We start from the raw sequence: 27,637 nt of genomic DNA, 5'->3' as shown, positions 1-27,637 counted from the left end.
ATTCAGGAAGGAGGGTTGATGAGAGAGATTAATCAAACTAGCGCATAGTCATATAAGGGACAGGATCAGACGATTCACTCACAAAAAATGAGTAAAAGCAAAGGAAGAGTGGGGGGAGGGTGACACGGTGGAGAAAGTCACATATGCGGTGGGAGTCAGATGTCAAACCTCATTAAAGAAGTTGTCCAAAACATCTCTAATGAGCTGGAAACAATGTGCGACTCACCTGGTTAGAGGCATTTTTGCACAAATTCAAACTCAGGCCAGGTTGCTCAATGGGTCTTCAGAGAAATTACAAACACTGAAGTGAATCTTAGCCAAGGAGAGCTGTGTTAACAGACTTTCCCCAACCACACAACTTTGGCGATGAAGACAGAGATAGATGCCTTACCTCTCTGAGGTTAATACTCAGTTGCCTTCACCTATATGTCGCCACTAATAACTGCTACAAAAGATATCAGGGCTAGAGAAACAAAAAATAAGAACAACAGCAAACAACACAACACAGTTTGTCTAAAGTGTCAGGATCAAGCAAGGCTGGGGGCCAGATATCTGTGAGCAGGGGAAGGATTTGATGGAAATCTGTGTCCCTCTGCCAAAAGAGTTAGCTACACTGAGCCACCTAAGCCATCTGTATATGCAGAATGACCTTGGCAGAAGAGGAACACACTATTTGTTTCCATGGAAGAAGGGTGTGTATATGTGTTTTTTTTTAAATCAGGTATCATGGTCTAATGCAGAGGTGTCCTCACGTTTCCTGCCAAGAACTCCTGGGCATCTGATGAAAGGTTGTGAAGTTCTTTCAGGTTTTTGATCTAAGTTTGTCCTCCATGTAGGCTTTAAAATGAATGGATTAAAAAAGTCATCAGACCTCAATCTTTTTTTTTTTTCCTTCTTCCAATTATAAGTAGAAGGAACGATCTTCTGCAATCATCCTTTTGATTATGTCACTCTCTTTAAATAACTTTAAAAGAGCACCTGGTTTTCCTTTGCATCAAAATACAATGTTCTGACTCTCTTCCTTTGTCCGTCCTGTGCTTTACTGTTCTGATTTTGCTTTGTACGCTGTTCTCTCCTCCTTTCTGCAGCCAGACGTGAACTATTTGCCCTCCTGCTTCCCTTATTATTTTCCTCCTTGAAGATCTGCTATTGTCCTCACCTAAAACATCACCCCCACCCCTTTCTGTCCAAATTTGTTTACTGTTTAGCACTTTATTCTGTCTTCTGTTGTGTGGTACTTGTTCCTGATACTTTAAAAATTCACCTGCACTTATGCTGTGCTCTTCTCCACCACTAGTTTACACGGTTTTTAAAGACAGGAGCACTACACTCTTCTTTTTTGTTATTATCGTAGTGCAAGGCTTATCAGGGTCATTTGACTACTGGTCCCATTTACAACCAGTAAAGACCATGATCCTTTGCTGTCCCTTCAAGATTGGGTAGGCGGTATCACTTTGTACTCAGATTAATCTTGTCCATTTTCTGTTTCTTCAGGTTTCTGTCTCAAGTCTTAACATGTTTCAAGTCTTAACAAAAGCACTGTGGATGAATTCAAGCGACCAGGGCATGCTTTCAAAAGCCTAGAGCATGTAAGATAAGGAACGAACTCACAATTCTCTCATTTTCCATCCACCCAACAGATGCCTGACTGTGTTTGTGTACGAAATGTTAGATTCTTACTTATTCACATACTCATCGATAGCAGGTGTATCTGTTATTTTGTTTATATTGTCTAAGTCTTAGTATGGTGTTATGTTCCCAGTCTCTCTTAATTACTTATTGATGATAATTAAACCACCAAACACACTTTCTTTAACAAATATTTCCAAAACAAAACAAAACAAAAAAGAAACAAAAACACATTGTAAATGATGGTATTTTCTACTTAAGTCCTAGTCATGATCTTGTTACTTGCTGTGAGAGCTGGATCTGCTTGTAAAAGGCCCTGAGAACAGTGCACTAAGTCCACATAGACCTTTAAATGTGAAGAATTTAGGCCCAAACATGTATTTGTGTTTATGTGCAACACCTACTTCTTTTCACAATGTCTCAATCTGACCCCAGAAAACCTTTTTTTTGTGGATGCCTGCCATCAAGGACTAGCATTAGTCACTTAATTGCTCTGCTATCACTTTATCTCTCAGGGTGTGAGCCTGACTCTGAGATCATTGTACTAATTTAAAATATTTGGAAACCAGCAAAAAGACAGACTTGAGGAGACATTGACTAAGTCCCTATTCCAGGAGGCCTCGCGTTTTCCATTGTGCTAAAAAAGTCCAGTTTTGCCCTTCAACATTTCTCTAAACAACTCTTCCCCAATCCAGTCTCAATAGCAAAAAAATAACCATTAATTGAGAGACTTAAGGAGACACAATAAGAATACTGCGCTGAAGTTCTGCTACCGTTCTGGCTAGGAAAAAGAATAGATAGTGCTGCTGGGATCTCTGTGCCATGTGAGTTAGAGCGCTTGTAAGAGAGCCTCGGGAAGTGTGCACGGGTTGGAAAATTTGGATAAAATAATGACGAAAGATGGCACATTGATCCAGGCTATTATTTGTATTTTTAATTTGAACATTATATAAAGCTGCCTCCCTCAGACTCAGTGGGAGCTTGTTAAAAATGGCCCACAGTCCTGTTGGGTCAGCCTCTCTGGAGGTGGTATTCAGGGAATCCACCTTCTTAACAAGCTATCCTAAGTGATTCTCGTGTTCAGGAACGTTTGAGGGCCACTATATACACGAAAATAGTAAATAAAAATATTCACCCAGTGCTGTGTGCTGTGCTGGATATTGAAATGTAGGAATAAATAAACCAAACCCATTTCAAGAATTCCCAAAGGCAAATTATAACACCAAAGAAAGTGAACACAGTTATGTGCTCCTATAGACTTTATCCAAAACTTGAGGACTGAGTTTTTAAGTAGGTTACTTTCAGCTACTTTAAATGGAAATGCAAATTCCTATCAATTAAATTAATCTATGTAATTTATTTAAAATATTTTTAAAATGTTCTAGCTGTTACAGTTAGAAGGTTTTTTAAAATTTTTTTTCGTAGTATAGTTGATTTACAATGCTGTGTTAATTTCTGCTATACAGTAAAGTGACTCAGTTTTATATATATATATATATATATCTTCTTTTTCATATTCTTTTCCATTATGGTTTATCACATATCACAGGATATTGACTATTTCCCTGAGCTAAACAGCAGGACTTTATATATCTACTTTCCATATAATAGTTTGCATCTACAAATCCCAAACTCTTGAAAAGTTATTGCCTAAACCAATTTAGGATGTTTTGGCAGAACTGGCGGGGCACTTCTTTGGGACCCTGGCTTCTCCTTTTTTGTTGCTAGCATCTCTCTGATGTTTCCTCAAAGGTCCCCTGACCTCATGGCCCTTCCCCTGCTCTCCCATCAAAACTGCTCTACTGATGGGTATAATGGAGAACGCTAAGCTGGGAATCAAGAAAATGGGTTTGCACTGTGACTCTGATACTAAACAACTTACATGGCCCTGAGCAAGCTTCTTAACTCTATGAGTTTCCTTATCTAAAAAATAGATGGTATGGTTTTAAAACCTCTGATATTCTTTCTGGTCCTCTTTCTATGATTCATTGAGTTCTCCATGCATTGCACTTCAAGATGGGAATGAAGGTTTCCATTTGGCAGGAAGAGAGGTTGCATGAAGAGGAGTCTTGGAGGAGCTGTTCATGAATGTCACAGCAGGTATGTAAGCAGGGCCCTTAGAGCCAAGAGGAGTCAAATTGCCCATTTGAGTGAGCCCAGCTCTACTCGGACTTGGTGTGTGAGCTGTGAACACATCCTCTGGCTTCTCTGTGATTGATTTTGCTCATTTGGAGGTGGAAACAATAATAATAACTGTTCTCACCGTGTCATTATTACCCAGGGCATGAGCAGACATGTTTAAGTCACAGGGTGGGCATTCCATAACATTTTTTCACTCACTATGAAGGTGTGGTTTATACACTGCCTCATTTTACCTTCTTAACGTTGGGCTATTGATTTAACAAGTACATTCAGGGCTCAGGATGTTCCAGGAACTGATCTAAGAACTTCACTTTAATAGTAACTCTTTTAATCTTTATAACAAGCCTTCAAGGAATTATTACTCTCCTATTATGCAGATAAGGAATCCAAGGCACATAACTTGCCCATGGTCACCCACATAGCAAGCTAGACAGGCAGTCTGGGTCCGCAGTCTGTGCTCTCAGTCTTTGTTCTGCTAGCCTATGTGAAAGTCAGAGAACAAGAAATGGCAGGCGGAGGGGGGTTGGGGGGTGGAATGTGGGCAAGGCACCTATATTATTTGTCAAAGACAGCATAAATTTGGTGTAGCAGAAAGATATCATAATAACTCAGCAAAACATCTAAAATTCTATGTTCACCTACAAAACGCCCAACCTTTGGGTCCTTCTTTTGAAGAGACGTTAGTCTGGCATTGGGAGTATTTACAAAGCTTCTTAAATCTGTATGGCAATCCTTCACAGGCAAACCAATGGGCGAGGACATTCTGAACCTTGAAATAGGAGTTGCAACATGTCTTAAACATCCTCTCTCCCACGTGTCTTCCTATCACATGTCTCATAGGAATAGCAACTCACGAGGAACGTTTCCCCTGATCTGCTTAGAGCCCCTCAAATTCTTTCCCCAGCTCGGCAGAAGCATGTCCCACCAGCAGTTTCAGGATGCTAGCCTTATGTTCTCTCTCTTTATTATTTAGACCATTATACGTTGTCTTTTTCCCTTTTTCTTTTTTTTTGAAATCCCTTTTATATAGGCTAAGAGAGTAAAACTTTAACATGTTACAGGGATAAATCTCATTGCAGAAATAATCACTAAGGGTTGTTGCTTATCTGGTTTCTTTCACTCTGGTGCCTCAAATCTTGACCGTGATCGTCAGTTATGTTTCCCTTAAACAGGAGATTTTATAAAACAACAAAATGATTAATTAAGAATAACAATGGGTTGGGAACTACTGTATTACAACTTAATGTATGATAAAATTCAGCATAATTTTTTACAATAAACTGAATGATAGGTATTTCTAATATTAATTTCCAATCTTGCCTTGTGAGTAAATGGTCATATGTGCTCAATTAGAAGTAAGAAAAGAATCTGCTCAAGGTTGGTTTCAATGGTTACATTTTTCTGCTGCTCAAATTCTGCCAAAATTCTTAGGTAAGAGGAGATTCTTCCCTGGGATGTTACTTCCTTTTCTCAAGTTCCTTTTGCTACAAGCAGGTTATTCTCAGCCTCGGCTTATACAATTGGCCAGAGTGTACTTTAAGTAGAAGTTCTATCCTTCATGTTTCTAAAGGGGTTCACTCCCAGGAACACGCTCTGCCAAACGCCTGTTAATTACTTCTTGCCTGGAGGATGGTTTCCCTTGACTGAAATATGGCCCCGAAGCTTTCTGTATCCCTTCGAGTTTTCCATCTTTTGCTCAGCTGTCTTTATGTTCTTTCACTCGTCGAACTTTGGCTGAACACCTACTCATGCTAGACACTGCTGGGCACTGAGGTTACCAACACAAATGAAAGACAAGCTCTGTGTTCTGGAAGCTCATCCTTTACAGAGGGACAATTATATAAGCAGACACCTACGATCCTACTTGATTAATACCATGATAGAGGTTTGCCTAGGTACCAAGCCAACCTAAAACGAAGATATCAATTGTATACTAGCAAAGTGAGGGCAGAGAAGACTTCACAGAAAAAGTGACCTGTAAGTCAAGTTTTAAAAAGGAAGCTGGAGTTAAGCAATGAATGATGTTGGAGAGGCCAGGGTACTCTGGAAGGAGAAGCAGCACATGCAAAGACATGGAAAAATTAGAGAGCTGGTGCATTCAGGAAACCAAAAGAAGTTGCTGTGGCTGGACATAAAGTGTGCAGGACAGCTGGGGACACCGGGATTGCAGAGGCCATCAGGGCTGGGTCATGAAGGGTCTTCCATTCCATGCTAAGGTTTTTGGCTTGGTCCTGAAGGTATTCATTACTATTCCTCACTACACACAGACCACAGACAGTTAGTTTCCTAGCAACAAAATTTATCCCAAATGGAATATTATAAAATTGACTCAACAAATGCCATGCGATACATATGGTGAGGGACGTAGTGGTTCCCGGTTTTCTAAGGCAACAAACTCAATCATTTCTTTATTTCTAAATTAGAATTATATATAACTTTGTTGTAAAAAATGTTAATAATCAGGAGTTAAATTATATAATGAATAAGCAAATGTAATATGAGAAAATAACTAAATTTAAAGTTGCCACTAATTTGTAGCTCGGTGCCCAACTCTGAGCTTCCTGTTAACTGCCTTCAGCTGGGAAAAACAGTGAGTTACTGTATCTTTCATTGGCTAATAGAAGTTGGGACAACCAAGACATTTCCTGGTCCTAAAACCTGAAAACCATATTTTACTGACAAAGCCTATTCTGCCCTTCACTCCTTCTTTTCTTCCTCCTTTCCTCCCTCCCTTCCTTCCTCCCTCCCTTCCTCCCTTCCTCCCTTCCTTCCTTCCTCCCTTCCTTCCTTCCTTCCCTCCATCCCTCCCTCTCTCTCTCTTTCTTTCAATTTTGTACTCCCTGATCTTGTAAGCATTGTGTGCTAGAAGGTGAGGCAGGGTGCCACAGGAGGTAAGGGGAGAAGATGTGCTATAAAGAAAGCCAAAGACATTTGCAAGCCATTTGTAGCAGGTGCTGTCAGAGCCTCGCCCACATCCCTTGTACCTAAACCAGTTCACTGCGCTCCAGTGCAAACTTCTAGCTGTGACTGAGGCTTGGTTGGAACTGTAGGAGGTCATTCTGCTCACTCAGAGCAGGCTAGAAGTGCCAAGGGAAGTGAGACCCCCTCCCAGGAGTTGATGTGCCTACACCTCAACAAACCTCACCCTCCAGTGGGATAACTCTGAGACATGAGTTTTGCAGCATTTCCCTAAGTATTCCAGTGGGATTAAGCTCCAGGCACCCTGCCTTGCTGTCTCTGCATGAGTTTCCCACTCCCTTACTTGTATTTCTTGTATGTTCAAATACACTCATTGTGTGAACCCTTATGTCATGCTCTGCATCTGGGGAAACTGAAGCTAAGGCACTGTGAAAAGAAATGCTAGGAAGGAGTTCAAAGGTTTCAGAAAAGACAATTTGAGAGATCACATTGACAGCAAGAGAATAGTTGAGGTAGAATTGGAAGAGAGTGGAGGCAACAAGACTCATGAGGAGAAAATTGCTATAGTCTAAGGAAAGATTGTAAAGAAGGAACTAGGGCACCAGGGGATTGGAGGGTAGAGACAGATGTGGAGAGAGTGGGCAGATGTTATGGCAGTAGATGGGGAGGCAGTAGAATCAAGGCCTTGAGGAAGACTGAGAGGGAATAGTCAAAGGAATAGCAAAAGGCCAGGAGAAGGGGTTATCCATTCCAGGAAGAAAGAAGCAGCCAACTGTTTCAGGAGCTACAGACCGATGGCGTTGCAGGGGTTCCATTGGATTGGAAATCTGAATCACAGTGATCTTCCACAAATCACTTTCCATGGGATGATGGAGACAGAATTCTGATTGCAGCAGATTAAGGAACAAATGAGCTGGCCAAGTGATTATAAACCAATCTCCAGAAAAATTTGGTTATAAAAGGAAGGAGAAAGAGAGCGATGGCTAGTGGAAAAAAGGTTTAAGGTCAGAGAGGGTATTTTTAAAGGCAAGGATGGCTTGAGCTGATGTGTGGACTTCAGTGATAGAACAAGTGCAGACGAAAAGGCCAAAAATACATCAGTTAGTAGTATAAGGTCTTGGTTCTGGAAGGGATGGTGGGGAGGAGATGAAATCTTGAACACAGAAGGAGTTTAACCTCCCATTGACAAGTTAAAAAGAAATCATTTACATGCCAGACACATGAGAGGTTGAAGGAAGTCAGGAAGCTGGTCTAAGAGGGATGTCAGTTGTGAAATCTCCTCTTCTGATTGTTTTGATAAGGATTCCTGAGAACTCACGTGCATGAAGAAAGTCAGAGTGCTTGCTGCAGTTGCAACCCTGTGTCTTCGGCTGTATACTACAGAAACAGAAGGTGAATATAACCGAGGGTTGGGAGTGGGGAAAGAAAGGGGCCAATTTGGCAAATGAGACTGTAAAGTTTATGGTGCTAATGATTTTCAAACATTTTCAGAAGCAATGGAAAGAAGAATGCAAAGAAAATGAGTTTATTTTCTAAAGTGCATTTTTTTTTTGTGTTGCAGTTTTCCCTTGCTAAAGTCATCTAAATCTCTGTATTTTGAAAATATAAAGACTGCACCATGTGTGTGGATTAGTACTACTCATCACTCCAGCAGTAAACAAATGGATGAACACTCTAGGTTTTAATAGAGCAGGTTGCTACTTCTTTACATCAACTTACTAACTTCTCTAAATGCTATCTAAGATGTATACAATGAGCACTTTTAACATTCACCCCTTCCCACAAAAACAGGCTCTCAATATTAATCCTAAATATAGCTCTGCATGACCTCTGTCTGCCCTGTACAGACTTAGCAGGTTTTCGTTTTTCAGATCTTCTTTTTGGTGTCTAATTTCCTAAAGTCTAAGAGACAGCTGTCTGGGGGCCTGAGAGCTAAGACAATGAACACGCAGCTATCAAGGAAATGGTTTTCTTACAGCAACAGCTCCATTTAGATCTGAGCATTTTCTCATTCTTGCCTGACTGTAGACTTTCATAAATTGCAATTAGTGCTAGATTCAGACATATCCTTTCTTGCTGATGGGGCTGGTTGGGGTTAACTTCTTTAGCCTGCTTTAATTTAAAACAGGTCAGATCTAATTAAGGTAATCTTCAGATTCCAGTAGTTTGCTATTTTAACTGTGTATCCTGTAGAAAAACAAAGCATACAGATATTTGCATATTAAACCAATGGGAAGTATTAATTTTTTTTTTTTTTTTTTTTTAGCATTCAATGCATTGTTTTTATTTCTAGTCAGTAACACTTTTATTTTAGCCACTATTTCCTCATCAGTCAGAAAAGAATGTGTTTTGTCTTCTCTCAAAGCTGGGATTTCTAGAAGACTCTGCTATTTTTCTGCATATTAAAACAGGAAGTACCCTTGACTGCTTGACTGACTTCTTTCTCTTAGTATCTGCATGACTAAAGTTTAAGCTTCCTAAACTTGGTTGAATCTCTATGGTCCAAGTGAAATAGAAGATAAAGAAATTAACCACTTAAACTATGTTAACAGTCAATCCAAGTATTTCTAACATCTGGCATTTTCACATCCTGAAGTATTGATGAAGACAAATCTACGAAACAGAATATTGGTGATGAGCCAGGGCCAGGCTGGGTCATTTAGGACGTGAAGTAGACAATTCAATTTCTAACACAGAGTATTGGAATCCCTCTGGATGACAAATGGCTAAGCTGGTCATTTTTAATCATGTGCAACTTGCGATACCGTAATGTTTGATTTTATGACATCCTCTTTCACTTTTATAGTCTACGTAACAGTTTTGCACTTTAGTTAGGTGACTTTACACTTAACCAAACAACTACCTGCCACTTTGCTTATAGACTATTTTTTTCTTCACGTTAACTAAAAATCCTCTGATTTGCCTGAATGGCAGTTTTGGAAGTCATTGCATTAGAAACAGAGAAAAGTAAGGAATCCCAGGGAGCATCTGGTCCTAACCCTTAGAGACAGGGAATCTGATGCCAAGAGAGGCAAAGTGAACTGGCTCAACTCAAACAGCTCACTGCTGGTTGTGGTAGAGTTATTACAAGGTAGCTGTAATTGTTCTTGCCACATGTCCACACCCATTGCCATGTGACTTTGCAGCTCCTTCCATTAAAAGGAGGCATCTGCTTCCCCACACCTTGAATCTGGGCTTGCATGGTGCCTTCCTTTGGCAATAGAAGGCAGGAGAAATAAGGGTAGCAGTTCTGCAGCAACAGATAACTAACATATAATTTATTTTATTTTACTGTTTTTAAAAACTCCCAGATTATTGGAAAATCAGCAGTACTCAGATTGTTTTTTTCTCAACTCCTGCTTCCAGCTACTTGGCAAATTTTCAAGTATTTGATTTCTTTGCTGGTATATTGTGTCATTTCTTTTACAGTTTCTGCCTCATGAAGCTTTCTAAATGTGTTCTTTTCTGGTTTCGAGTTTTTAGGAACATCTTCAGCTGAGGTGGAAGTTTTGATGGTGCTATTGGGCATTACTTTGTGGCACAAAGTTTTAATCCACTTAACAGCTTCCTGCACATTATTTTTTTGGCAGGCAGGTGATGCTGTCAGCTATGTCCATACTAGCAGGCAAATTGCATCAAGCAAGTAACTCTTGGAATGAATAAAAAAAAATAAAAAAACTTTAACTAAGGGGGAAGTCAACTTGCTGTGTTTGATAAATTTCAGTTCTTTGTCACCTGAAGTCATGTATATTAACATAAGACTTTATCATATTTGTGGCTCGAATAGAATCATGTTATCTGAAAGCCTCTATTTATTTTGGATGATTTACTCACTCTTACTGGTGGGGCAGCTAAAGGAAGCATGATGTAATAAAATTAGCATTGAACTTTATAATTAGAAACGTGAGTTCCAATCTAGATCATCCACCTATTAGATGTGTCCCTTGAGCAAGTCACTTTACTTCTTTTAATTCAATTTCTTTTGTTTAAAATTTTCAGTTTCTTGGGGTTTTTTGTTTGTTTGTTTGTTTGTTTGAGAATGAGGTGAAACATGTAAAGCATTTTGTAAGCTGCAGACTCTCATTTCTACTTCTCTTCTGAGCATACACATTTTCAGTTGCTTATTGGACATTCTTTCCTGGATGCGCCCCATCTAAAATCCATCTCCACATGCACTACTCAAGCTTTCATTTTCTTTGGACTTCCCTAATTCTATTCAAGGATACCAACATTTTGTCAATTACCCAGGTTTTAAATCTCAAAATAAGTTTTTGATGCCGCTCTCTCATTTATCCTTATAAGGCATTCACTTATATATTAATGCAGCAAATGCTTATTAATCACTTGCTCTTTTCTCTTGCTGCACACCCTCCTTTCAGTCCCATCCTTATGTTTCAAACCAGTCTTTCCTCCATGTAATCTCACTATTTCAAACTCTGCTTCTCTGGATTTGGCATTCACCTTGGATTCCTCAGCCTAGACCTTGACCAGATTTTATCCTTCTCTCTTAGTCTTCTCACCAGTCCCAGTGTCCCTTGTTTCTGGCAATAAGAATATCCTACTTCTAGTCTGTGCCCTTTAGGACCTCCCCTCTCACCCGCAATAGCCGGCAGTGCCACTAATCCAATTTGTTCCCATCTCATTCTCCCTGATGGAAGAAGAAAGTCAGACACTCTGACGGTGAGGGTGTTACCTAATTGTAATAAACCTCCCCTCATTTATAAAATAAGAGGGATACTGGCTACAGACTACCTCACGAGGCCATTGTGAAATGAGGTACACATATGACTGGCACAGAAGAAGCACTCAAGTTCTTCCCAAAAACCTGGATGTGATTGCACAACGCTAAATGCAATACTCCCCATCCGACTGACGATTCAAAACAAAAACATATTAGAATCTAATTAGAGAGATGCGAATGACATGCTTAATACAATTTGTGTATATTGATAAATGATGAGATGCAGTGCAATACAAAGTGAAAAGGTGAGAAGTATGAAGTAAGTTTACTCACGGAAGAGAAGCAGGTAGTGACTTGTAAAGAAACTAAGAGATATGAATTAGTGAAAAGAGAGCAAGAGAATATTTTAGGTGTGAAGAAATACATAGGAAAATGCTCAAGAGCAAAACAAAGTGTGACACTGGGGTGCTGGCCCAGTGAAATGGAGACGATGGGTTTTAGGTTAAAGGTTGTGGTACCAGTTACTGCAGACCTCAATTCTTGTCCTAGTAACAGAGAAATACATGTGATCCAATTTCTCCAATATTGTCCAAATTTTATTTCCAAAAAAAACCAAAACAAAACAAAACAAAAAAACCCCACGCCTTTTGTTGTGTTGTTCTTAAGGAGTCAAGTTAGGAACTTACTGAATGTGTAAATCCTTTGATAATATATTAAACGTTATTGCGAAACACACTTTCATATGCATTATTTTAAATGTGAAATAATATTTGTGGAGGAAAAATTTGACTGCATTTAAGCAACTCCTTCCAAGGGAGGCTTCCTGTGTTTTATTTATAAACATTAACTGCCTTCCCTTTCTGTGTGAATTGGGCTAGAAAATCACAAATGCAAGAGTGTTTGGGTTTGTCTAATTCAGGCCCTGCATATTTTACAAATGAGGAGCAGAGAGAGGGAGGTTAGATGTCTTTCACAAGGTCATAGCTAGACAGTGGCCAAGATGAAATTTAGACTCTTCTCCAGGTTTTCAATCTCTTGCTTTAAGAGGCATGCTGAAGGACCTAGGATAGCCAAGATGACATTAAAGACAAAGAGCAAAGCTGAAGTACATCCACCACCAGACAGCAAGACTTGCTTTAAAGCTATAGTAATGAAGAAAGTGTAAAACTGACACAAAGATAGACCGATGGAATATGATAGAGATTCCAAAAACTTATCTACTTGGAAACAGTGCCTTGATATGATAAGGATGCCACTTCACTTCAACAGAAAATTGACGATCTTCTCAAGAAGTAGCACTGAATCAACTGGATGTATCAGTGTAAAACAGCAAACAAACAAAAAAAACCCTTAAATCCTACCTCACACCAAATAGAGAAATTAATTTGAAATGGATCACAGACATTACATATGAAAGCTCCTGGAATAAAACATGGACAATATCTTCATGACTCTGAAATAGGTAGCAAGTTCTTAGCTAAGACACAGAAGCCACTAACAAAAAGGAAAGATTAATAAATAATTAAATTTAATTGTTTGTTAATTAATACATAATTTAAAACTGCTCATTAAATGACAGCACTAGGATAAAAATCAAGTCATAGGCTTGGTAAAAATCGATGTAACACACATCTGAATATATTTGTCGAAGTGTTCAACAGAATATAAAAATTCTTACAAATAAATAACTCTTACAAAGAAAAAAACCAGACAACTCAATTAAGAATGGGTAAAAGATTTAAACAAACATTTCTCAGTGTCAAAAAGGCTATGAAAAGGAGTTCAACATTGTTAAAGCCACAATTAAAACACAGTATGCCAGAACAGCTAAAATTAAGAAGGTAAAGTATAGCTCAATTTGTAAAAGTTGGCAACGGTGTTATTTAATAGTTTACCATTAAGAAATCTTGGAGGAAAATTTGCCTCACTTCTTTTAGGCTAATAAGTACTTCAAACATCTGCTCTTGTCATCTCATCACCATAGCTCCCAATGCTTGTGTCATCGAGGCGCACACAGATAATGCTGAGATTTATGGCTCCTGACACTTCACACAACCAGAGGGGATAGTTCTGGGATCTTTAGTCCCTCAAGGCCCAGCCTGGCGGCCTGGAGGCATATCAGTAGTTTGGTTTGGCCAGCTCTATGAGAATACACACTATTTTAGCATCACTAAATAAAGCATTGGCATAAAGGCAGATGAGTCTGAGGTCGTTCTGGACAATGGTACGTAAAAGGTACATAAGCAAGAAGAGAAATCCAACAAGTGGACACCGATGGCCCTTGATACTAAATTTGTACTGTACCGAAAGCAAAAAGATCAACAGTAAACAACCATGTGTACTTCCCAGGGTCGTGAAAGCTTATCAAGGAAAAGCATTTCAGTTTAGTTGGGAAAAAGGCTGTATTCCAGGGCCATCAGCATCACGCAGCTCACATGGAGTGCTCTCTGGGGCTAGGGACCAGACCTTCTCTTGAAGTCTGTTGGGTAGAAGATACTAGCTATATTTGTTATTACCTAGCTATATCTTTTATATTAAATTAAAATGTTAAAGGACTATTAATGAAAATGACAATTTTATTTGTAGTCATAAGCTTCCTTTTAAACTAAATACACTTTTTCCATTCCGTTTAGTGTTGTCAGATATTTTAAAACACTTATTCTAGTTTGCTCACAAAGTTTAAAGCCATCTTTCATTCATTGCAGTTTTCTACAGGAGTTTGGAAAAACATGCAAGAACCTTGAAATTATTCAATTCTATGCCAGGTGCTTTACGGATGAAATTGAGGCACAGAGATATCGTTTACGGATTCTTCTCCCACTGGAATGCACTTTGAGAAACATTTTTCTTCTCTACCATATCTGTAAATCACTACTTTCTAAAATGAATCTCTTAAACCTCCTAAAAGCTTACTCCTTATCAAATTCTACTTTGGTTGCAAGAAACATTGACAGTCTTTACCAGATAAAGCTAGAAACTTCAGCATTTCAAAACCAACACATTTCTGTAAACCTGTATCTAACAAATATGACTCTCCCTAGCTGTCCTTCAAAATCTGTCCGTGAAAGGTTAATACGTGAAAGGTTAATACTTATTGTTCGTGACGAGAATGTACATACTCTCTCCTCACCTCTCCTTTCCTCTCTGCTTCTCTCCTCTCCTCTCTTCTTCACCCTTCTCCCTCTTCCTCTCCCTTTCTCTCTCCCTCTCTTTTCCTTTGATACTAGATGACTTAAAAATGGGAAAACAATGTTATCTGAGTTAACCAGCTAATAGATGTGATGGTAATATTGTTTATGCATTATTTCCAAAATGATGGGTATTTTATGTTCTACTACTCTAATTACACTTCTTTAAAATTCATGACTTTACTTCCGTCCTTTGTTTATGAAATAAGTGAATATTGAGTTGACGGTCCTTTGCAATGAAAAAGATAGTGTGATTTATAATTATTTCAGTTTAATTTAAGGAAGTGTCACCTGGGGATATGGTGGAGTCTCAGAATTGTCTGTACTATAATTTCCTGCAGCAGTCCACAAATTTGAACATAAACATTAGATTTACCTCTATCTAACTTGAAAGGCTTTTTCCTCTCCCTTACTCTAACTTTACCACTTTCCCTGCTCTGAAATATCCATCACAAGTGTCAGGAGCTAGAGGGATTTTAGATATCCTCCAGACCAGCTTTTCGACTGGTGTGTATAACTGGTGTGTACCTGCTGACACACTGTGAATGGTTATAGACATGCTGAGACAGCATCTCCCTGGAACTTAAAAGTGGCCGGTGGGGCCTTGAGAAAACTTCCATTTTTTTGTGTGTGCTTTTATGTAAAAAATGTTGAGAAAGACTTAGTCTATCTCTGTTTCATTGGTAAAGAAGCTGAAAAACCCTTTGAGTTTGTCACAGAGTCCCATAGGTCTAGGGCTAGGTATAGAATTCAGATGTTGTGGCTTCTGCTCTGATGTACTTTGGCCATGACACACACTTCCTTCCTTCTTTTTGAGTGAGACAGTGAAATTTAGTGGCTGTTCTTGGTACACACCTTAATTGGAAGACGTGACCAAACTAATTCATGATAGCAGCCTGCTGAATTATTCCTGGAATTCAAGCTACATATGTTGCTATCAATTTATATAAACAGGCTTTAAGACAGATTTTATCATCACTTTTTTTTATAGAAGTGGAAATTGGCATTCAGAGAAGTTAAGTGATGTGTCAAAAATTTCGTAGTAAGTTACTGAATTCAAATGCAGGTCTGTCCAGTTCCAGAGCTTAAGATCTTTGCACACTATCATAACAACTTAAGATCTTTGCACACTATCATAACAACTACCTGTTGGAATGAAAAGTAACTGTCATCTTATAGAGTACAGAAATTCTACCTGCAGAGGAAATAGATAAAAGACAGTTACTTTTCAGCATCTGAGAAAAGAAGGATGTGAGGGGAGGCAATAGGGACATTTGCTGTGCCACCAGACCCTATTCTGCTCTTTGAACTAGCTGTCACTTCTAGGGAGTGGGTGTCCTGGTGTGACATAAAACACCTCAGGGTCCTTTTGCAGAAAGAATCTTAGAACATTTTATTGTTTTTATTGCTTCTACCAGATACAGGTGTTAGGAAAATTTCAAGTTGAAGAAAAAAATACAGCAAGTAAATTTTTACAAAGATTTAAAAAGTTAGATACTACAGTGTTATCTTTGGATTCTCCCAGTAGCCACCTCCTCCCAAATGACAGGAGTCCATGTAACAGAAGAATTACAAGGAGGGACCTCTGACTCTAAATTGTACCACAAATAGGTAGTTTGAAGAAATCAGTTCTCTAACCATTATATGTGGAAAATAACTGATGTCTTAAGCAAGTGATCTTGCTGTGATTTATGTCAAAGAGTGTTCTTCTTATGTTTTCTTCTAAGAGTTTTATAGTGTCCAGTATTACATTTAGGTCTGAAACTAACACAACATTGTAAAGCAACTGTACCCCAATTTAAAAAAATGGAAGAAAAAAAAACCAAATGAGAATCAGAGAGGAAAAATGAACAGCAAAACACCATGGCACATAGATTTGGCCTTTTAGAAACTATTGAAAGATTTCATTTTTTTTTTTAGATCTTTATTGGAGTATGATTGCTTTACAATGTTGTGCAAGTTTCCACTGTAAAACAAAGTGAATCAGCTGTATTTATACATATATCCCCATATCCCCTCCCTCTTGAGCCTCCCTCCCACCCTCCCTATGCCACCCCTCTCGGTCATCACCAAACATCCAGTTGATCTCCCTGTGCTATGTTCGGGCTGGTTGACTCTCAATCTGAGGAAGAAAATGTACAAAATGAGCCCAGAACTCCCTGTTATGCTATAATTCAGGAAACTTTAAGAATGTTAAGCTGTTCTTTGCTAGAATGCGGTAACCAAAAGTCTCTCAATGGTCAAAGATAGGACATAATTGGGCATCAAAAATATGGGAGAATTAGCTGAAGCCTATTATATATATAAAAGTCTATAAGCTCATGATGCTATGAGAAAGAGAGAAAGGAAGAAAAAGGAGGTGGAGGCGGGAGAGAAAAATAATAAATCCATTGGGTACCATTGAAAAAATAACTGGAACACTAATCCCTTACTCTGAAATTGTCACATGTCCTTCTTTTTCGTCTATGTGCTATGTTTTAGGTAAACCATAGCACGAGGTGATGAAAGACATTTCTACCTTACAAAATTTTCCAGGAAAGTAATGCAGGGTGACATATAATTTACAAGATCACTTTGTAGCTCCTAATGAAATAATTTATTGAAGTTTTGGTAATCAATTGATGAAACTTAGTATCCACAAAAGGGAGAACTATTAAGTGCCTCCTGATATGATACAATGTACAGCACCCAGAACCACCTATGAAATGTTCTTGCAAAAAGTTGATTCAGAATCTAAGCAATTTCCATCTGTAGGAAAGAGCTGTTTTCCATTTAGAGGAGATACTAGAGATAGAAGAATAAGTTAAATGAGGCAAAAAGAAGCAAAAAGAAAATTCTGAATGTGATACATTTAACAGCACCTAATTTCTGCGAAGTTAGTGGCAAAGGAGAGAGAGAGAGAAGCAAAGAGTTCAAGATTAAAAAGACTTGAGAGACATGATAACCAAATGTGACATGTGGTACTTGTTTGATCTTGATTCAAATGGAGCAAATGAAAAGTTATCTTTTTTTTTTAAATCATTGGGGAATTTAATTATGGAAAGTGATTTGGCTATCTTGTCACATAACAAATCACCCGTAACTTAGTGGCTTAAAAAAACAATAATTTATTTTCTCACAATTTTCTAACTCGGTCAGACCTCTTGGGAGACAGCTTTCTGCTCCATCTGGCATAGCTAGGGTGGCTTGCCAGGGACTTGGGAATTTACTCCCAAGAGGGCCTCACTCGCGGGACTGGAACTTTGGTGCTGGCTATAAACCTGAGAAGCAGCTGGGATTGTCACAGGAGCCTTCAATGTCCTTTCATGTAGCTCTCTTTATGTGCTGCTTGAGCTTCCTTACAATAGGACAGCTGGATTCAAAGAAGAAGGAAGTGGAAGCTGGCAGTCTCTTAAAGGCTAGGCTCAGATCTGGCACAGTGATACTGCTGCCCTAGTCTGTAAATACTTATCAGTGTAGTCACAGCCTCAGCCCATATCTAAGGGATGGGGGAAAGACACGCCCTGTCTCTGAGGGGGGTGTGACACAAGGAGGTAGTTGAAGTTATCCAGGTATAATTTTTAAGTGCAGCAATGGCACTCTGATTATCTAAGAAAATGTCAAAAAAATTTTAGAGATACAGAGTGAAGGTATGTAGGAGTGAAATGGCATTATGTCTGGGTTTAAAACACTTTAGCAGGAAAGAAAAATGATAAGGATAAAACAAGATATCTTGATAATTTTTGCATATAGGTGATGGAAATATGGAGGGATTATTGAACTCAACTTTTGAGTATGTGTGAAAATTTCATGATGAATTTTTTTTTTTAATATTGGGACTTGAAGTAATGTTATAGCTCCTAAAAGAGACCCTAAGGAAGAGATTCAAAGTTTTAGTTTCATCTGGTTTTGATTAAATTTTAATATTACATCTTCTCAAAGTGTACCTTAAATGATACTCCTCCAAAGCACTAACTTTGAGAAACTATGCAGGAATAGCAAAACTTACACAGAAATGCTGAGGCTGTTGGGAGGAATCATAGAAAGGCAGCCAAACACAGAGGGCTGTTGACATTGGCGCCTATGATGTCGGATTCCTTCATCCAAAAGTGTGAGGACTTGATGCTTTGAGTTTCTGCATCTATATTCAGACCTTGAAGGGGAGGGCAGGGGGACTGCAGCTAGTGACCATGACCCTGACCTCACTGACCTTCTGCATCGATGCCAACAGTTGTCAGTCTGCAGACCAATTCTTACATGAGAAGAACAGCTCTTAGTCATGAGTAAGCACTCTGTCATGTGGTCTGTTACATGGAACTCAAAGCATTCTTAGCTAATAACTCTCCAAAGCAGAAGTTTACAATGTAACACTGTAGGTATTCCTAATTAAAGGACCAGGGACAACTGTAGTTGCTCTTTCCAGGGGTACTAGAATTAAATGCAATTCAAAGGAAAAAAAAGTCCAGAACCAACTGAGGAAGAAGCATGTTTGCGAGATGTAAATTTTGTAGCAATTCTACCTTAGCGTATATATTCAAAAGAATTAAAAGCAGCGACACAAATAGATTTGCGTACACTCGTAGCAGCATTTTTCACAATAGCCGAAAGATAAAAGCAACCTGTGTCCATCAACAAATGAATAGATAAAATATGGTACATACACTTGATGAATATTATTTGTCCTTAAAAAAGAAAGAAATTATCACACATGCTACAACATGAGTGAGCCTTGAAGACATCATTCTAGGTGAAAGAAGCCAATTAACAGAAGGCAAATACTGCATGATTCCACTTAAATGAGGTACCTAGAATAGTGAAATTCTTAGAAACAGAAAGTAGAATGGTAGTTGCCAGGCGCTGGGGGGAGGGAGGAAGCGGGAGTTAGTGTTTAATGGGTCTAGAGTTTCAATTTTATAAGATGGATAAGTTCTGGAGGCGGATGGTGATGATGGTCACACAACAATGTGAATTAAATACACTTAATGCCACAAAACTGTACATTTAAAATGTTTAGAGTTGGAAATTTTAATTTACGTGTATTTTACCACCAGAAAAAGTGCTTATTTCAGTATCTTGCATGTAAGATATCCAAAATTTTTTTAATTAAAAAAATTAAAGAGAAAAAAGGCATGGGAGACGGGGAGGCGCATGGTACAGAGCCTTGAACTAACCCTTTGAAGGGAAGGTGTTACTTTTATATTGGAGGATGACATTTTCTTCAGGGCGTGCTTCATATTTTCAATTTAGTTAGATAGGCCTATGGTTGGTTTCACTGCATTTTTGCTCCAGATTTTAGGAATATTATTGCCACCTTTGAAATCTGTTTACAAAGATCATGGTAAGGCTCATTCTCTCATTTTGTTAGTCAGGGTTCCTCATTAATTTAGAAAATTGTGTGTTCAGTAAAGACCCATCTCATTTGATAATGGTCTGTGAATCCATGGGATTATGGCAGGGATTTTACTTGGTAGTAATCTCCCAGGAGAACTGTCCAAACAGCTGTGAAGGCAAGAGACAGCTACAAGGGGCACAGCAACAGGGGGCTAAAGCTGACCCACATGAATCTTTTCTGCTTTTCACTGGTAAGTTTTCTTTTTTTTTTTACGTTCACCCTTCATATCCTCATTTTTATTTTATTGTATGGAATTAGGGTCTACCCTAAACTTCCTGAGTGGTGATATTAATACATTTTAGGGTCTCATAAGAAAGTCCACATCAGATAAAGGAGGAAGAATGTTTTCATTAAAGAATTTAAGCCAACTCTATTCAGAGGCAAGTAATTTACAAAAAGAGTACATATTTATCTATAACAATGACTAGTAGTTACTTAACATTTTGATACTGAATTTCTAAGTGGGATATGTAAATAGTATTTTTGAGGAACTATTTTCTTCTTTTTATTGTTGAATATGAGAATTTTTTTTTGCAAAATATGCTGCATTTGGGTTGCTGGCTTTGCTTTGGGACATTCCTAGGAATCAAAACTTCTTCTTTATTGTTCGAGTAATGACTTCTGTTCAATGTTGGCTTGGTTAAACTACCATGGAGGCAGCTTTCTGAGTTACACAGCACTGTAAATAAATGCAAGGTACAATAGATTAATCCACTCCTGCACATGTGCTCATTCAAGGGTGTAAGCACCTCGCAAATTCTTTTTTGCGTTATTGCTTTTTTTTTCTTTAGCCTGAAGTGGATCAGTGGAAGTTAGCAGGTCGTCATAGATCTGGAAATACTTTCTAACTCTAACCTGCAATTGTGACCATCTGCCAATGCTAAAAATGGATTTCAAAAATAGTTTTATTCATTTCTATCTGTGTTTACAGCAGGGTATTATGCCTATTCATTGGTTTTTCAAGATGTCGATGGGAGGGCCCTGTCATTTGAGGAAATAAAATGGTTTACTTTGATGTTTGTTTTCTTTCCAAATTGCAAGTAAGATTAACATAAGTGCTAGAGATGGTGCTGACGTAGGTTGTAATACCCAAACAGGAGGCATTTTAAGCCAAGATAAGGGATTTACTCTTAGAGCATCTTGAAAAATAAAATGCAATCGTGAGTCGTGGCAGGCTGAATCATCGAGTCAGTTTGGCTGTATAGTCCCGATTTACAAAATAACTGCCAGTGCTCAACTTTGCTTTGTGTCATATAACTCTGACTGGAGAAAACCCATTTCAGGTGATTTAAGTGGTATTGTGCATTCTTTTCTCGTTGCTCTAAAAGAGCTCTGTGTGGTTTACATGAATATACTTCCCATGGAAATAGGCAGTGTAGCAGCAGAAATGACTGTGTTCTGGAATCAATCTGAATGGTACTATAATCAGGATGCTAACGTTTCTGTAACATAGCATAGCTCAGCATAGCACGGCATACGCTTTGTAATCCTGCTGCTGAAGACATATAACCATGTAATGAGCAAGACTGTCTTTCTCTGTAATATAGGGAAGAAGGCACGTACTCAAAAAGGATTGCTTCAAAACCATGCCTCATGGACTCGATTTGACTGCAACGCTTTGCCATCTTTTTAAGTTATCCTTAAAAAGTTACTTGCTCAGAAACATACTGAACTATCATGAACACTAACTTATTTTGTGTAAGCATTCCAAAGTTTATATGTGATCAAAATTAACTGCTTTAATAAGAAAATGTCCACAAGTTCCTTGGGAAAAAATCAAAACTATTTAAGGTATTTTTATTCCTTCTTGGGAAATAAAGTTATTTAGTGTATGGGCTCTCAACCAAGGTGTTGTGACACCCTACTGTGCTGTTATGAACTGTGAAAAAGGGGTGGGGTTACAGTTTTTGCCAGGAATTGGTGCATAATTCATATTTCGTCTGTGCCTGTAGGAATGTGAACATATGGGACACAGCATTTTTAAAAAGAGATTAAAAACTACTGATTTAGTGGGAAAATTGCAGAATTGGAAAGTGGAAATGGATATGAATATATTGACCTTTAAATCTCTAGGAAGGAGGAGATTTAAAATATTAAGCATCACATAAAGATTATCACTAAGGAAAGTCAGTGAAAGAGTTAAACATTCTCTTAAGTGTAGGGGCAAATTGTAAATCTCTTAGTAAATGGGGTTTTTAAGAGAAATATAAAGCAAACTTAATGAACTACCCATTCTGAACCAAGGATACTATAAATAATCCATTAAAGGTGATCGCTATTATTTTGGATCCATAAACTCCAAATGGGGTCTATCTTTCAACAGGCAGATAGGACTATCCTTTTACGTGTATCACTCTGAATCCAGAATTTTTCTTAGAATTTACATTGTGATAAGGCTTTTAGAGCATTTGCTCATTAGAAGCAAGATGATTTTCTTGTTGAGCTCATCATATATTTATGGAGTTTAACTTGGCTTTGTAACCCAATAAGGTTGCAAATAAATTATCCCTGCACCATCTCTTCAATGATTTGACATGATGCTGCCTTTATCTTTATTTGGTTTATATATTTTATCCCTTTTCTCTCCATCCTTTTCTTCATGACTGTTCTTTATACTTATTAAGGTAATTCTAACTCCAAGCAGGTGTGTTACTCAGAAGACTACCCTCTCCTTGTCCTTCAAAATGTGGACTTTTAAAGTCTTGGTGCTTCTACATAAATACAGAATCATCTTGTCAAGTTATATGAAAATCTCTGATAGGATTTTGGTTAAAATGAATTTGAAGTTTACACCTTTAGGGGAAATTGACTTCATTATGAGGCTGAGGCCTCCCATCTGTAAACATGTATAGCTTTTCATTTATTCTGATCTTCTTCATGGTCTTTAATGACATTTATAATTTTCTCTATAAAATTCTTGCACATGTTTAGCCAACTTTATTGCTAATGGTCTAAGAATTTTCGTTGTTGTTATTAATTTTTTCTTAATTTGTTTTTGCTGATTTATAGATACATTATTGATTTTCAAATATGGATACTGCAAATAAGTCGTTTTGCTGAATTTTTAAAATTCTGGTAGTCTGTGGTTTTTCTGAGACTTTTTAATGCAGGTAATCTGTAAGTTTTCCTCTTCTTTAGTAATCATACCATTCTCAGCTTCTCTCTCTCTCTTCTGTAACATTGACAAGTAAAAATGCTATGATGGCAGGCATCCTAGTCTTGTTTCTAACATTCATGTAATTACCTTTAATTGAGTCTTCCTGAGGTTTTTGATAAATAACTCTAATGAGGTCGAGGAAGTCCTGCCTTTTCTTAATTTGCTGAGATTTTATCAAGGATGAATAATAAATTTTTTAAATGCCTTAGAATATTTACTGAAATGATAAGATTTCTTTTAAATATGTTACAGTATATTTAAATGTTGAAACAAATTATATATTCCTGTATTAAACACTAATTGGTCATGTGTATTTTTAAATACATTATTAAATTTAATTTTGCTAACACTACATTTAGGATTTCTTAAAACTATAATTAAAATCAGTCCATAGTTTTCTTGACTTGACAGGAAAAATCTGATATTTTATTTTTCTAGAATTCCTATTACTAGGATGCTGTAATGCCCCAATATGTCCTCCACAACGTTACCCAAATGTTTCATGTGTTTTCTATTTATCCTTTTATGCTGCATCCTGGGTGAACTCTTCAGCATTTGCTAATTCTTTTAAGAGGTCCAGTTCATTGCAATTTTTGATTATTTAATACAAATTTCTATGATTACATTATTCATTTTCAAGAATTTTTCTTTGTTTATTTTTGGTTTCCTTTCTGCCTGTTTTATTTTCATCATAGGTTATTTATTTTTAATTGTATATTCCTTTCTTATTGAGCCCTGTGAAGATGATATTCTTTCTTAAATTATTTTCATCCATTTTATGATGTTAATTTCATCTGGAATTGAGATGGCTTTATTTTCAGATTGCCAATTCAGTCGACTCTCTTTCTCAGCATTTGATCCCTTCCTGTGTTTTGGTTATTGTTGAATGATAACTCTTTTTCTCTTATCTCGCTCTGTCTATCTCTGTGTCTCTGTCTCTGTCTCTCCTCTCCCTGTCACCTCTACCCTCCCCCTCTCACTTTTCTCTCCTTCTTGGCCTCTCTACCTTTCTCCATCTGGTTGTGAGGCATAAATCTGCAGTTTCTCTGAGACTCCAGTTTAGAACCAAGGCTTATATTGCTGGTCCAGGGATCTCATCCTGAGATGATATTTGGTGTATGACTGATCCAGCCACTGGACCAGCTGGCAGCTTGTTTCTAATCCCAGTTTGCTGGCTGTGTTGTTGAATTTTGCTTTTCTGGTCTACGGCTTCCTAGAAGCAAGAGCCCCAGCAGCTATGGGAAGGGGCACTTTTCAGCCTCCTTTCATAGCTGTGGGTGCTGCTGTAGCCCTTGGATTTCAGCACGGAGTTTGCTTTATGTGGAAGATGGCTATTACACATTACACCACAAGGCCCAAGATCCATCAGTGCTGCCCGTTTGTGGGTGGGCACCTAACAGGTCCAAAGCTTAACCTCCATTCACCACTTTGTGCTTCTGTGAGGTTTTCAGTTTCCCTGACATGTTTAGGTATTTAAAGCACACATGTCTTAGGGCTTACTTAGCTCTTTTAAATTTTCTTGATAATTTTCCATGTGTTTGGAGGAGAAGTTACTTGAATTATGGAACTGTAAAACGTATTGGTTGAAATTTTTAAAGGTAGACAATGTGACTACAATTTAATCTTTACTTTGCTTATATCTTAAAAAAATATATTTTTAAAGATGAGAACATTTTCAGTGCAACACTATGGTTTTTCACTCATTGTTTCAGGCAAGAAAACATTTTCATAATCCAGCAGACCTTTATATTATGACACCAATATCAGCATCACAAGTTACTACAACTAGAAATTTTCAATATACTAAACGTATACCACTTTCCCTTAAGATTGTTTCCAGATGATACCATAACTAGACCAATTCTGTCTTAAAAGGAAAAAAAAAGTAAGTCAATTCAGTTAATAAGTTTGCTTCCCAAATACAAAGATGTAACATAGAGTTCACAATGGTTTTAAATGCAAACTCATACATTTTAAAATTCATTATTCTATAAAAGGATAAAAACAAATGGACAATATTATTTATTAAGATAAATACTGTAAACATTAATATGAATGCCTTTATTGTACTTGTGAAATTCTTCTGCTCTTTCAAAGCATACATCGTATTCATTTTATCCTGAGAGTTTCTCTGTAAGGTGAATGACACTGCAACTTCATAGTTGAGGAGGTGGAAGTACAACAGATTGTGTTTCTTATACAAGGACATAGTTCTAATTAGTACTAATTAGTACTAATTAGTACTCTAATTAGAGGGATACATATAACTAAAACCTATGACCTAACACCCAACACAGTTTATTGGTGTCCAAATAGGTCTTTATTTAGTACCTTCAACTTGATGTCTTCGTCAAGTTTCTTGAGAACTTGCCTCATTTTGTGCATGAGTCCCCAACACTCCGACTATTGTTTGAATTCCTGGCTCTGTAATAAGTGCCAAGAACGTCTCTACTTACTGTCTTGTTCGCTGTTGAACACTGGTATCCCTTAAACGTGTAATCCCAATGCACAGCGTTATTTAGATTGGGTGCTATATATATGGGTGGGTAGATGACTTTCAGTGAAAATTATCATTTCGTTATTCCTTGACTCAGAAATCTCCTTATTGCAGGAGGGCTCTATGGACAGCTTATATGAGCCAGTCCCAGAACAACAGGCTCACCAAGAGAGCCCGTCTGGTAGAACTGACTCTCTTTTCTCACCCTCTGGGGAAAATGGAAACCCACACAGCAATCTCTTCATGGTGAGTGACTCTGGAGTGGATCACCTCTTCTCTATTATATATTTAGAATCACTTGCTTAATGAAACCTGTTAATACAGCAAAACGACCCTGTTTTCAGAAAGTTCTTCATTTACTTTTTGTTTCTGCTTTTCTCTTCACTGTTGTCTCTTACATGATTTTGACTTATTAGTATGAACTACCATTCACAAAGTATGTATTAGGTGATTATGTCACTTAAATCACTTAATCAAAAGCAACCTTATGACAAAGAAATAATTGTATCATTTTCTAGATGAGGAAATTGCAGGAGAGAAATACAACATAACTTGTTAAAGACTATAAGCCATTAAGTGTTAAAGCTGGCAATTAAATATATATATGTCAGCATCAGCAGTGTATCAGCAGTTTACTCGTGAATCAGGTTTTCGGTGTAGATGTGGGGAACCTGAAATGTGTAGCATTTGCCAATTTCCATACTGTAAATGCTCCTACCATGGTTGATTTCTAACTATCAGTGGTTTAATAACAGGCTTACAGTATCTGAATGTTTAACTATTCATTCTCTTTAGTGCCGACTCCAGCATACCAGAGCCTGCTTTGAAGTTTGTGCTAACCACTTTATTAAGCTGCTTCTTAAATTTATGGACACACACCATCAACTTACAAACTACTGAGTATTACTAGAATGAAAAGGCAAATAGTTTCCGTGAATTATATTCATAATTACTAGAGGCATAGAGTTCTACGTGCTCTGCAAAATTGGCCCCATTCTTGTTTTACAGTGCAGGCTGTTTTCTTAGTCAATTGCGCTATATTTAAATTAATCCCATTCTAATACACTTATTTTGCTTCTATTGTGACTTAGGACAATACAAAAGATCCTATGTCTGCAGGAAATAAAGAACTTCTCTATACTTATAGATGTCACCTCTTATTCTTGTAATCATACATTTCCCCAATAACAACAATAAAAAATATTAACTATCATTTATTCAGTGCTTCCTTTTTGTCAGGCACTGTACTAGATGATGTTATATATGAAATTACTTGTGTTGATCCTCACAATAACTTAACAGAGGTTTAGCAATGTTGAGAAAGGCTAAAGAACTTTCCCAGTTAAAAAGAGGATGACCCAGGATTCAAACTCACATCTTTTTTTTTCCTCTAGAGAAAGAGTTAGAGTAAAATGCCTTTGAGTTTTACACCTACCTGCACAGCTACCTACTTTATTCTTTGGGGACATTGAAAACTTCTTATTTTCCCAGCTTACGGAACGTTTCTGTTCTCCAGAAACTTAGATCAACTAAAATGTAATATACTGTTAGTAAACAAGTTCAATAATAAGTCTCAGTAAGTAAATATAATTTTAAAAATTAGTGTAGTGGAAACTCTTCCCTCAACTCTGTACCCTTTCTAAAATCCAAAAGATGTTGATGTGGACAGATATGCTTAAGAGGAAGCAGCAGTACATTTTACGTCTTAATGTGTGCGTGAGAGAGAGAGAGAGAGCCCATTTACATGGAGACTGTCAACTGACATTGCAAAATGTTTGTAAGCATTTTTACTCTATAATTAAAAAGAAAAATTGAATAGGCTGAAAAGCCTGAAGATATTTCCTTAAACATGTGAGTTTAATAAGTAAGCATGAAAAATAAACAAGTTCATGGCCAACCAGTCTACTAGGATTGTTATCAAACTACATTGCAAAAGTAGATGAGAATAATAAAAACATGATTTAAATTGCTACAGCTCTCTCTGTATATATATTTCTGTCTTTCTATGTATATAATTAAATACTGAGGTATATATATATACATTTTATATATA

At 37.5% G+C, this 27,637-nt stretch overlaps 1 protein-coding gene across 1 annotated transcript in view; it reads left to right on the top strand.

The window, feature by feature from the left end:
- The first annotated feature begins 1,606 nt into the window (after positions 1–1,606).
- SAMSN1 (SAM domain, SH3 domain and nuclear localization signals 1) overlaps positions 1,607–27,637 on the top strand; it is a 151,939-nt gene continuing 125,908 nt past the window's right edge. The window contains exons 1-4 of the mRNA XM_057696114.1: positions 1,607–1,705; positions 3,623–3,729; positions 7,992–8,082; positions 25,699–25,830. Coding sequence (XP_057552097.1) covers positions 25,708–25,830 — 123 coding nt within the window. The 5' untranslated portion in view covers positions 1,607–1,705; positions 3,623–3,729; positions 7,992–8,082; positions 25,699–25,707. The remainder of the gene's footprint in view (positions 1,706–3,622; positions 3,730–7,991; positions 8,083–25,698; positions 25,831–27,637) is intronic.

The sequence above is a fragment of the Hippopotamus amphibius genome, chromosome 10 (assembly GCF_030028045.1).
Source record: "Hippopotamus amphibius kiboko isolate mHipAmp2 chromosome 10, mHipAmp2.hap2, whole genome shotgun sequence".
Taxonomy (NCBI): Eukaryota; Metazoa; Chordata; class Mammalia; order Artiodactyla; family Hippopotamidae; genus Hippopotamus; species Hippopotamus amphibius.
The sequence above is the reverse complement of the archived record's forward strand: the minus strand, read 5'-3'. Positions and strand labels throughout refer to the sequence as shown.